This window comes from Mobula hypostoma, chromosome 14, assembly GCF_963921235.1.
Source record: "Mobula hypostoma chromosome 14, sMobHyp1.1, whole genome shotgun sequence".
NCBI classification, from domain to species: Eukaryota; Metazoa; Chordata; class Chondrichthyes; order Myliobatiformes; family Myliobatidae; genus Mobula; species Mobula hypostoma.
Window position 1 is genome coordinate 25379718 of NC_086110.1, and position 13637 is coordinate 25393354.

General features: G+C 38.3%; 1 protein-coding gene across 1 annotated transcript in view; it reads right to left on the minus strand.

The window, feature by feature from the left end:
• lpcat2 (lysophosphatidylcholine acyltransferase 2) overlaps positions 1–13637 on the minus strand; it is a 91028-nt gene that overhangs the window by 12507 nt on the left and 64884 nt on the right. The window contains exon 12 of the mRNA XM_063067436.1: positions 10709–10807. Within this exon, the coding sequence (XP_062923506.1) occupies positions 10709–10807 (99 nt within the window). The remainder of the gene's footprint in view (positions 1–10708; positions 10808–13637) is intronic.

Consider the following 13637-nt stretch of genomic DNA (forward strand, 5'->3'; position numbering starts at 1 on the left):
TTGGTGGGGTTAAGAAAACGCAAGAGTGAAAAAACTATTATGGGGACCATACATAGGCCTCCAAATAGTAGCCCAAGATGTGGGGTTGAGATTGCAAAGGGAGCTGGAAAGGGCATGTAATAAGGGTAATGTCACAATTGTAATGGTGGACTTCAAATATGCAAAGGATTGGGAAAATAAGGTTGGTGTCAGATCGCAAGAGAGGGAATTTGTTGAAAGCCTGTGAGATGGCTTTTTAGACCAGCTTGTGCTCAAGCCTACTGGGGAAAAGGCTATTACATTGGGTGTTGTGAAATAATGCAGATCTTATTAATCAGCTTAATGTAGAAGAACCCTGAGGAGGCAGTGATCATAATATGATTGAATTCATACTGCAATATGAGCAGGAGAAGCACAAGTCACACATATCAGTGTTGCAATGAAATAAAGGGAATTAGAGGCATGAGAGTGAGGAGCTTGCCCAGGCAGATTGGAGGAAGATACTGGTAGGGATGACGGCAGAGCAGAGATGACTGAAGATTCTGGGAGTAGTTCAAAAGGTGCAGGATAGATATGTCCTACAAAGGAAGAAGTTCTCAAATGGTAGAGGTAGGCAACTGTGGCTAACAAGGAAAGTTAAGGACTGCAGAAAAGCCAAGGAAAGGGCATAAGAGATAGCAAAAGTAAGTGGAAAGTTGGATAATTGGGAAGCTTTTAAGATCCAACAAAAAGCAACTAAAAAAGATATAAGAAGGGAAAAGATGAAATATGATGGCAAACAAGAGAAAATCTGCAGATACTGGAAATCTGAGCAACACATAATAAATGCTGGAGGAACTCAGCAGGCCAGCCAGCATCTATGGAGAAAAGTACCTTTTCTTATGATCAGCTATATTTTAATTAACCATTAAGGCATCAACTTTTACAATACTTTGAAATAAATTGGGCTCTCCGATAACTGGATGCATTTAAGGTCTGCTATGTCTAAGAATGGGAAAAACGGGAAGGATGGCAAACCTCCGGTTAAACCGAAGGGTATTGATTTCCCTCCGACTGAACCACCGGTGACTTGGAAAGCTATATCGGAGTTAATTCAAAGGGAAATTTCAACCTCTGTTACGGAGCTGATTCGTGCGGAAATTTCAATTAATTTCCAGAAAATTGCCGATTCAATCGATAAGATACAAACATCTATTACGGAACATCAGTCGGCTATATCTGATCTTCAAAAATCCATGCAACAAAGTGAGCTTAAGATGGGGAAAATCGAAGAAACAATTAATGTAATGAAGAAGAAACTTGACTTTCTGACCTTTAAAAACTCTGACTTAGAATCTAGAATGCGACAGCAGAATCTACGAATGATTGGGGTGCGTGAAGCTGTTGAATCTGATAACCCTATGAAGTATTTTTCTCAACTTTTAAAAGATGCATTTCCTACTGTATTTCCTGACCAACCACCGTTATTGGATCGTGTTCACAGAGTTCCATCATACTCGCCTAGGTCAGATAAACCTAGACATGTCATTTTACGGTTTCATTACTTTCAAGACAAGGAGAAACTGTTTCGATTCGTTCAATCTAAAGGTTTCATTGATTTTTTGGATCTTAAGTTCCGATTCGTGGAAGATTTCAGTAAACCAATCCGGGATCAACGGGTTCGTTACAGATCTGTGATGTCGGAACTCTACAAGATGGATTTAAGACCAGCGCTTCTTTACCCTGCACGTTTAAGGATTCGTACGTTGGATGGAGCCCTCCGTTTTTTTGACTCTCCATCGGATGCCCAGAGTTATCTGGATCAATTTTCACCTTCAACATCTTAATTGTAATTTTTTAACTATCTCCGTTGATCGGAGGCTGTGAATTTGTCGGTCTTAATTTTTTTTTTGCCCTATTTGGGCAGAAAAGTTTATTTTTGATTACTTAATATGGTTGCTAAACTTTCTTTTTAACTGCGTCATTTCTTTCTCTTTCCCAGGGGATTCTGGGTGGTTACTTCCTTATTGTCATTTTACGTATTTCCTTTGTGGCCTTAAATTTTGTAGTTTTTTTTAAATCTATTTTGGTTTGTAGGTTTTTATAACTAGTTTATGTTAATAATCTTATTTGTTTTTTGTTGTTTTGTTTATTCATGGGTCTGGGGTTTATTGCGGTTTGTTTATATATTTTCTGGCTTTTATTCTGTTATGTGTTTATTTTAATTGAGTTATCTTTTTTTATTCTTTTACTGTTTTATAATCAGCTGATCTTTTTTATATTTACACTTTTTTTTTAGGGAGCGTATACTGGAAGTCATGGGGGTAGTTTTAGTGCTTGCTTCTTTCGGGCTGGTCTGCGTTAGATTTAGCCTTGGGGTCATGGGGTGGGGGTGGTGGGAGGGGCTTCACGTTTTAGTTTCTTTCTTCTTGGGCTATATACATTATTGAAGTATTGGTTGCGTTCTTCTTCCCGGTATCTCTTGTATGTTCTGTTCCCTCTCCGGGTTCGTGGGTCGAGCCTATCGTCAATCCTCCTTGTTGTGGGTTGACTTTAGGGTTTATGGAGTCTATTATTAATTTTGTCTCCTGGAATACTAATGGTCTTAATCATCCTATTAAAAGGAAAAAAGTTTTTAAAGTGTTCCAGAGATTTAAAGCACAAATTTTATTCTTACAAGAGACCCATGTGCGGAGGGGGGACAGACTACATTTTTTTAAATTCTGGAAGGGACAACAGTTTCATTCGAACTCCAATGCTAAGATTCGAGGCATCTCTATTTTTATAGACTCCTCAGTTACTTTTATACAACATGATATTATTTCTGATCCGAATGGTAGATTTCTATTGGTTAGTGGTTTACTATTTAATAAAAAAGTAGTTTTGGTTAATTTTATACTCCTAATATGGACTGTCCGGAATTTTATAAATCATTATTTAATCAGTTTCCAAATTTGAATGAGTTTTCATTGATCTGGGGCGGAGATCTTAATACCTGTTTGTCTCCAGCTTTGGACCGTTCGGCTCCTTTACGGACCTTACCTAATAAATCTGCAACTTTGATTAATTCATTCCTTTCTGATTCTGGGTCGACGGACATTTGGCGCTTTTTGCATCCTCAAGAAAAAGATTTTTCTTTTTTTTCACATGTTCATCATTCCTATTCAAGAATTGATTATTTCTTTATTGATTCTCGTCTTATTTCCTCAGTGATTAAATGTGATTATGACTCTATAACCATTTCGGATCATGCTCCACTTAAGCTTTCTATTAAAATTCTGGCCAATATACAAAATAATAGACAATGGCGTTTTAATTCGCTGTTGCTTCAGGACTCGGACTTTGTTAACTTTATGAATGAACAGATTGATCTTTTTTTTACAATTAACCATACAGAGGATATTTCTGTTAACACTCTTTGGGACACTTTTAAAGCTTATATTCGTGGTCAGATTATCTCGTATTCTGCTGCTTTGAGGAAGAAGCTGAAGCAGGAGGAGTTGGTAATTGTGGACAAGATTAAGGAAATTGATAAGAAATATGTTATAGCTCCTTCTGAGGAGTTATATAAACAAAGAACTGAACTTCAAATGGAACACAGTTTATTACTCTCGTCCTCGATTGTAAACCAATTAAAGAAAACAAGAAGTGAATTTTATGTACACAGTGACAAAATTGGCAAACTGTTGGCTACTCAATTGAAGTCTAATTATGCTAAATCTCAAATTAATCAGATTTATAACCAAAATGATCGACTGATACTTGATCATGTGGGGATTAATCAAACCTTCTGTGATTTTTATTCTTCCTTATATCAATCAGAGTCTCCTCGAGATTCTAAATATATGAATGATTTTTTAGATAATTTAGACTTCCCTGAGATTTCACAGGATATGTCTTCTATGTTAGATACTCCCATTACCATGGATGATATTAAGAATGTTATTTTCTCTATGAATTTGGGGAAAGCTCCTGGCCCTGATGGGTTTACCGTAGAATTTTATAAATGTTTTGCTCCTTCATTAATCCCTTGGCTCTGTAGGGTTTTTGAGGCTTCATTGAAACTTGGTAAACTTCCTGAATCTTTTAATAGAGCGTCAATTTCTTTTATATTAAAGAAGGATAAAGATCCTGCTCAATGTGCATCTTATAGACCAATATCTTTATTAAACGTTGATTCTAAAGTTTTTTCTAAGTTATTAGCAAATAGATTAGAAAAAGTACTTCCCTCTATTATTTCGGAAGACCAAACGGGTTTTATTAAAGGTCGTTACTCTTTTTATAATATTCGTACACTGTTAAATATCGTTTATACTCCCTCACAAAATGTTCCTGAGTGTGTTATCTCTTTAGATGCCGAGAAAGCTTTTGATAGAGTAGAATGGCCTTATTTATTTAAGGTGCTTGAAATGTTTAATTTTAGCTCGAAAATTATATCCTGGATTAAACTGTTATATTATTCTCCTGTGGCCTCGGTCCGTACTAACTCTTTAAGTTCACCTTTTTTCCCTCTTTTTCGAGGTACTCGACAAGGTTGTCCTCTTAGTCCCTTATTATTTGATATTGCATTAGAACCTCTTGCAATTGCCATTCGAGAATCTCCAAATATTACTGGGATAACTCGGGGCTTAAAGTCCCATAAATTATCACTCTATGCTGATGATTTACTTTTATATATTTCTAATCCTCAAAAATCCATCCCGGCTGTTTTAGTGTTATTAGCACAATTTGGTCTTTTTTCAGGTTATAAATTAAATCTTAGTAAGAGTGAACTTTTTCTGATTAATAAACAACTTCTTTTATATCATAACTTTCCATTTAAATTGATTAATAATTATTTTTCATATCTTGGGATTAAAATTACATGTAAATACAAAGATTTATTTAAGACTAACTTTTTACCATTAATAGACCATATTACTCAACTTTCATCTAAATGGTTTCCTTTATATTTAACTTTGATTGGTCGTATTAATGCAGTTAAGATGTTTTTTTTGCCAAAATTTTTATATATATTTCAGGCATTACCAATCTTTGTTCCAAAATCTTTTTTTGACAAAGTTGACTCTAAAATTTCTTCATTTATCTGGCAGAATAAAAACCCGAGACTGGGTAAAATACATTTACAGAAAGCTAAGAGAGATGGAGGCTTAGCATTACCTAACTTTAGATTTTATTATTGGGCAATTAATATTCGACATATGAAATTCTGGTTACTGGGACCAGGATATACTATTCATTCCTAAATGGGTAGCATTGGAATTACAATCTGTTCAGGGTTTTACACTTGGCTCTATTTTAGGTTCCTCTCTTCCTTTTGATTTGAAACGCCTTAAACAGGTGTCTAACCCGATAGTTAAATATACCTTGCGTATTTGGTTTCAATTCAGAAAATTTTTTGATCTTAATCAATTTGGGTTAGCGATTCCTATTTTAGGTAACATATTTTTTCCTCCCTCTTTTACGGATCGTGCTTTTCAAACTTGGAAGACTAAGGGTATTTCACGGTTTTTGGATTTATTTTTAGATGGTTCCCTTATGTCTTTTGAACAATTATCTAATAAATATAACTTAGAATACATTTTTTTTAGATATCTACAAGTTAGAAATTTCCTAAGTACTATACTTTCTTCCTTTCCAATGCTTCCTCCTACATACATTTTAGATACTATAATCAACCTTAATCCATGTCAGAAAGGTGCATCGGCTATGATTTATAATATTATTATGAAACTTAGGAAAGCTCCATTTGATAAGATTAGGGTAGATTGGGAACAGGAATTGGGGTTTACCATTTCCGTGGATGACTAGGGGCAGATTTTACAATTAGTCAATACTTCCTCTATCTGTGCTAAACATTCCCTAATTCAATTTAAAGTTGTTCATAGAGCACATATGTCCAAAGATAAGTTAGCGCGCTTTTATTCTCATATTAATCCTTTTTGTGATAGATGTCCGGGGCAGATAGCCTCTTTAACTCATATGTTTTGGTCTTGCCCTACTTTGGAAACTTTTTGGAGAGACATTTTTAATATTATCTCCAAGGTATTGAATATAGATATCTCTCCTCAGCCTATTACTGCTATCTTTGGACTACCTAAAATTTCCAGTAATCTTTCCCCTTCAGCCCGTAGAATGATTGCATTTCTTACTTCAATGGCGAAAAGATGTATCTTACAACATTGGAAAGAGCTTAATGCTCCAACTACCTTTTTTGGTTTTCTCAGACGATACTATGCTTGAATCTGGAGAAAATTAGAAGCAATCTTTATGACTCCTCATTTAAATTTGAACAGACTTGGAGATCTTTTATTCAATATTTTCATTTAATGTAATATATACCCTTCTTGTTTTTTTTTACTGTTTTTAATGGAGGTCGGGATTGAGGACGTGATTTTAAGTTTAACTCTGTTTGGTTTCAAGTTAGCCCATTGCTTTGCTTTGCTTTTAGTTAGTTGCACGGTGGGTTTTTTTTTGGGGGGGGGGTTTCCTTTTCTCTATTGATATATATATATAAAATTAGTATACTATTATGTTACCTTGGTATGTTATGTTTAAATTACATTGTTTGTAGTATTTTTTTTGTATTAATATCTTCTGTAATTTTATTATATTCTAACAGTGTATTAGTGTCTATATGGCTTACCTTTTTGTATACTTATTTAATAAAAAGATTTAAAAAGAAAAAGAAAGAAAAGTACCATCGATGTTATGAGATGAAACCCTTTGGCAGGATTGGAGAAAAAAAAGCTGAAAAGTAGATTTAAAAGATGGGGGGGAGGGAAGAGAGAACCACCAGGTGATAGGTGAAACCTGGAGGGGGAGGGATGAAGTAAGAAGCTGTAAAGTCGATTGGTGAAAGAGACAGAAGGCCATGGAAGAAAGAAAAAAGGGGAAGGAGCACTAGAGGGAGGTGAAGGGTGGGCAAGGTGATAAGGTGAGAAAGGGAAAAGGGGATAGTTAATGGAAGGGCGGGGGGAAAGAGTTGGGGAATATTACCAGAAGTTTGAGAAATCGATTGTCATGCCATCAGGTTTGGAGACTACCCAAACGGAGCATAAGGTGTTGTTCCTCTAAACTAACGGCTGGACATATGGGAATGGGAAGTGGAATTAAAATGGGTGGCCACTGGGAGATCCCACTTGTTCTGGCAGATGGAGGGTAGATGCTCAACGAAGCAGTCTCCCAATCTACATCAAGTCTCATCGGTGTACAGGAGGCCACACCGGGAACTCCAAACACAATAAATGACTCCAACAGACTCACAAGTGAAGTGTCGTCTCATCCGGAAGGATTGTTTAGGGCCCTAGATGGTAGTGAGGGAGGAGGTGCAGGGGCAGGTGAAGCACTTGTTCCGCTTGCAAGGATAAGTGCCAGGAGGGAGATAAGTGGGGGCGGACAAGGGAGTCGCATAGGAAGCAATACCTGTGGAAAGCAGAAAGTAGGGGGGAGGGAAAGATGTGCTTGGTGGTGGGATCCCGTTGGAGGTGGTGAAAGATTTGGAGAATTATGTGCTGGATGCGGAGGCTGGTGGTGTGGGATGTGAGGACAAGAAGAACCCTATCCCTGGTAGGGTGGCGGGAGGATGGGGTAAGAGCAGACGTGTGTGAAATGGAAAAGACGTGGTTGAGGGCAGCCTTGATGGTGGAGGAAGGGAAGTCCCTTTCTTTGAAAAAGGAGGACATCTCATTCATTCCAGAATGAAAAGTCTCAACCCAAGAGCAGATGTGGTGGAGACAGAGGAATTGAGAAAAGGAAATGGCATTTTTACAAGTTGTAGGGAGGGACGAGGTGCAGTCTAGGTAGCTGTGAGAGTCTGTGGACTTGTAATTGACATAGGTGATAAGCTGTCTCCAGAGATGAAGACAGTGGGATTGAGAAAGGGAAGGGAGGTGTCAGAAATAGACCAGGTGAATTTGAGGGTAGGGTAGAAGTTGGAGGCAAAGTGGATTAAGCTGACAAGTTCAGCATGAGGGCAGGAAACAGTACCAATGCAATCGTTGATGTAGCATAGGAAAAGTGCAGGATGGTCACCAGTGTAAGCTTGCAACGTAGACTGTTCCACGAGGCCAACAAACAGAGAGCAATATGAGGGCAAACTAGCTGATAAATATAAAACAGGATACTAAAAGTTTTTTCAGTTATGTAAAGAGCAAAAGGGAAGTGAAAGTTGATATTGGACCACTAGAAAATGATGCTGGTGAGGTAGTAATGGGAATAAAGAAATGGAAGATGAACTTAAAAAGTACTTTGTTTCAGCCTTTACTGTGGAAAACACTAGCTGTATGCCAGAGGTCCTTGAGTGTCACGGAGCAGGAATGAGTGCCATTGCTATTTCAAACGTAAAAGTCTAAGCAAACTCTAAGGTCTGAAGGTGGATAAGTCACCTGAACCAGATGGACTACCTCCTAGAGTCCTGAGAGAGGTTGCTGAAGAGATAACGGATGCATTGGTCACGATCTTTCAAGAATCACTTGATTCTGGCATGGTCCTGGAGGACTGGAAAATTGCAAATGTCACTCCATTCTTAAGTAAGGGAAGAAGGCAAAAAGAGGGAAAATTGTGGGCCAGTTAGCCTAACCTCTGCGGTAAGAAAAGTGTTGGGAGTCCATTACTAAGGATGAGGCTTTGGGGTATTTGGAGACTAATGATAAAATAAGTCGAAGTCATCATGATTTCTTTAAAGGGAAATCTTGCCTGACAAATCTATTAGAATTCCTTGAGGAAGTAACAAGCAGGATTGACAAATGAGGGGCAGTGGATGTCATTTACTTAGATTTTCAGAAGGCATTTGACAAAGTACTTCACATGAGGCTGCATAGCAAACTAAAATCCCATGGTGTTACAGGAAATATAGTAGGATGGATAGAGGAATAGCTGACAGACAGGAGACAGCGAGTGGGAATAAAGGGGGCTTTTTTGGGCTGATTGCCAGTGACTAGTGGTGTTCCTCAGGGATCAGTATTGGGATTGCTACTTCTCACGTTATCAATGATTTAGATAGTGGAATTGATGGCTTTGTGGCAAAGTTTGCGGATCCTACAAAGATAGGTGGAGGGGTAGGTAGTTCTGACGAAGCAATGAGATTGCAGCAGGACTTGGACAAATTGGAAGAATGGGCAAAAAAGTGGCAGATGGAATACAATGTTGGGAAATGTATGATAATGCACTTTGGTAAAAGGAACAATAGTGCAGACTAATATCTAAATGGGGAGAAAATTCAAACAGCAGAGGTACAAAGGGACTTAGGAGTCCTCGTGCAAGACTTCCAGAAGGTTAATTCATAGGCTGGGTCTGTGGTAAAGAAGGCAAATGCAAGGTTGGCATTTATTTCAAGGGGAATAGAATATAAAAACAAGGCGATAATGCTGAAGTTTAATAAGACACCAGTCAGGCTGCACTTGCAGTATTGTCAACAGTTTTGGGCCCCTTATCTAATAAGGACATATTTGTCATTGGAGAGAGTCCAGAGAAGGTTCATGAAGATGATTCCGGGAATGAAAGGGTTACCGTATGAGGAGTATGTGGTAGCTTTGGGCCTGTACTCACTGGAATTTAGAAGAATGCGGCGGGATCTCATTGAAATCTACCGAATATTGGAAGGACTAGATAAGATGTCTAGTTCTACGTACTCCCTCTAGTGGTGGTATGTAGAACTATAGGGTACAGCCTCAAAATTGAGAGGTGACTTTTTAGACAGAAGTAAGAAGGAATTTTTCAGCCAAAGAGTGGTGAATCTGTGGAATGCTCTGTCACATACTGCGGTGGAGGCCAATTCTGTGGGTATATTTAAAGTGGAAGTTGATATATTCCTGATTGGTCGGGGCATCAAGGAATATGGTGAGAGGATAGGTGTATGGGGTTGAATGGAATCCAGGATCAACCATGATGAAATGGTGTAGTGGACTCAATGGGCTTAATTCTGCTCCTATGTCTTATGGTCTTATTTGCCAACCAAAGTGAATTTAATATCATAAGGAACATTAATTCAAGTAATGAAGAAATATTTTCCCTCACTTTGAGATAATGCTGTTCTGTTGACTATGTTGTGCATAGGCACAGTTTACATATCAAGGAACTAATTGAGCATAAGGATTTCCTAAGCATCGAGTTTCAAGGCACAGAAACTGCTTCTAAAGATTACAAAATATTGATACAACTAGCACAAATATTGCTAAAAAAGGGTCTTGGGTCTTGGTGTTAGAGAGAAGTAGAGTTGTAAATCTTCTGCAGTCGCACCTAAAGCAGGTACCTAAAGGGGATTCATCTCAACACGTGCAGATGTAGTAGCTCGTATTAAAACGAAGTGCTCTTGCCCCACTTGGTTTCTGTACAGCCAGCTGAATTCTGCTTGAGTGAAGGCAGACAATGTCTTGCACTGTTTGGCCATTCTATTTCAAGGTTGTTTTTCCCCTTTGTTGTTGGTTCACATAAGTAAATTATGAAGATGTTATTGAAATACGATATTATGAAGACACAAAATATATTATACTATTTCAACAGCTTCTTCTTAATTTTTTCTACTCATTTTAATTTTCCTTGTGGTATACTTTGTTCATGAGAAAATGCAACAGAAATAATGGCACCGAATCTTTTTGAACAAAATTCTTCAAGGAAACAATTATCTTTCTTTAATTATTTTAAATACGAATGTGTTCATACCTCAATGATAATTCATTTTGGAAGATATTCATGGACAATAAAATATTTGTTCAATCTTACAGTGTGGCAATATTAGCACTACTTTTACCTTAAATGCAAACTGAATGGTTTCCTCTGTGTTGGCAGGGCTACAAAGAATCACCAGACCAATTATATATTCTCTGAAATCTATGGTTCCATCTCCATTCTACAAAGAAATAATAACATATCATCAAATATATGACCTATTAAATATTATCTGACTGAAAGTTCAGGCCAATTGAAGTGATAAATGTGCATGATATTACAATCCAAGAATCATTTACATAGAGCTAAAACATAACTAGGATTAGTCACATATGAAATTGCTTATAAAATATAGAGTTACACAAAACATATTAATTCTGCAAGTATCATTTTTTACATGTGTTTTATGGTTAAGTTGTCACTGTGATTGAATCACATTAAAAAATTTATTACCAGTTTAACCCTTATTGCATTTAATAATCCAGTTACATAAAGTGTTCAGTTATTCACAAAATACAACTGAGAGTTCAAAAAAAGGTAGGTCTCAGAACTTGCTGGTGAGTTTCACACTACAGGACTCCAAAAGAGGCACATTTGCAAACTGTTAGTTAATAGGTGTTTGGCTAATTACCAAATTGACAGTGCCTCTGAAAAGAAGTTGGGGTTAAGCAGTTGGCGTGGGCTGGTTTAAAAGTAAGGAGCTGAGGTTTAAGGTCAAGAAGCTTTGGCACGATGGGATGGGTTGAGGTTTTGTAAGTGTGAGCAGCTTTTGAAAACACTTTTCGTGAGAAGGAACAGACAAGGTTTATTTTGTTGCACATTCTTGATTCAGTGTAGGCAGATGGTAGCTGGTGTAGTAGAATGCTCATCCTGCAAGGTGTGGGAAGTCAGGGAATCTCATGGTCTTCTGCTTATGTTGTCTGCATTGAGGTGCAGCTTCTGATGGTCCAAGCAGCTGGAGGTACTAGGGACCATCTGGGGAGCTTAAGGTTTCATGAATAAGACTTTTAATGAGATGGTCATATCCAAGGTACAGCCTTCAAAAGGTGTGTGGTCATGAGGAGAAATAAAGGGAGTAGGTAGTCAATTCAGGGTGTCCCTATAATTGTTCCCTACACTAACAGGTGTAGTTCTTTATATACTATTAAGAGGGATGTCCTTTCAGTTGTCAAGTCTCTAGCACTGCAACTGGCTCAGTCAGGGTTACAGCAATACAACACTTGATAATAAGGGGGACTCTGTGGCTGCAAAAGAGATGCTAAGATGGGGTTGACTCCCGAGTGCCAGGTCAAGGATGTGATGGATTGGCTGCAGAATATTCTCAAAGGGGAAGGTGAACAGCCAGAGGTTATTGTGTACATTGGTACAGAAGACATCGGTACAAATAAAAGATGAGGTCCTGCAGAATGAGTACAGGGAGCTTAGAAAATTAAAATGCAGGATTGAGGGTAGTGACCTCCAAATTATTCATGAAGTTATGTGCTAGTGAGTACAGGAATAGAAATAGGCCAAATGAATGTGTGGCTGAAGAGTTGGTACATGGGGATGGGATTCAGGTTCTTTGCATCACTGGGCTCTCTTCTGGGTTAGAAGTGACCTGCACGAGGATGGGTTTCACTCAGACTGGAGGGGGCCCAATACCTAAGGGTGAGAAATTGCTTTTGTCATCAGAGTAAATTTAAACTAGATTGACAATAGGGATTGGGACTTGAGTAAATGGGGCTATCCTTAATCAGTCCAAAATGTTGACTTTTTATTCATTTCCATAGATGTTGCCTGACCTGCTGAGTTCATCAAGCAATGCTTAACAGGCAAGGTGGATGAACTGAGAATGTGGATTGCCTCAAGGGACAGGGGATGTTGTGGTCATGACAAAGGTGGCTGTGAGAAGGGTAAAACTGGCAGATCAGTGTTCTGGGATATTGATGCTTTATGCATGACAGGAAAAGGTAAGAGTTCAAGCGCTGATTCCTTTCCAATAAAAGGACGTAACAAGTGCGTAGAGGATATTTTTGAGGGATCATTGGGTAGAAATTACAAACATTTGTAGAAACAAGCATCTTGGTGGGACTTTATTATAGACTGCCCCCTCTTCCCCAATCATTAATGGGAACCTGAGCAGGAGATGTGTGAGAAATTGCATATGAATATTAGGGAAATGCTGGAGAGAGATTTACATTTTCCTGTTATTGGCTGGGTCACCCAGAAGCAAAGGGCCAGAATGGGATAGAATTTATGTGGTGCATCCAAGACACTGTTTATTGTTTCCTCACACAATATATAGGAACCGACTCAAAAGAACAATACTGAACCACTTATGGTATGAAGCAAGCTAAGGAAGTGAAGTGGCATTTGGGGGAGCCCATGGGCCCAGCGACCATAATTCTATTAGTTTTTGAAATTGTGGAGAAAGATAAAACAGGTCCACAGGTTAAAGTTCTGAAATAGAACAAGGCCAACTTTGAGGACATTAGGCAAGTTCTAGCTTGATTGATGGGGTGAATCTACTTAGAGACAAAGGAACAGCTAGCAAATAAGAGTCCAAACTGTTGGAGGGTAGAAACAGCAAGCTCAGGGAACCTGGCTGATGAGAGGGAGGCTCTGGTTTAAAAAAAGAGTGTACATGGCAACTGTACAAATGAATATCTTGAAGTTTAAGACTAGGATTAAGAGGGAAATGAGGGCTTAAAGGTTGATATGGATGTGTCAAGCCATTAAATAATTTCATGAGGTTCTTCATTAGTATTAACAGTAAAAAAAGACTGGGGAGAAACTAAGTCTTCTTAATGATTTTGTGCAGACAGGAGATTTTGTGGACGTGAGAAGGACACCCGCATGGTTCGTTGCCGGGGTCCGAGAGGTCTCTGACCGGGTGCACGACATCCTGGTACGAGAGGGAAAGCAACCAGAAGTCCTGATACATGTTGGCACCAACGACATAGCAGGAAGAGGGATGAGGTCCTGAAGTGTGAGTTTCAGGAACTAGGCAGAAGGCTGAGGAACAGGACCTC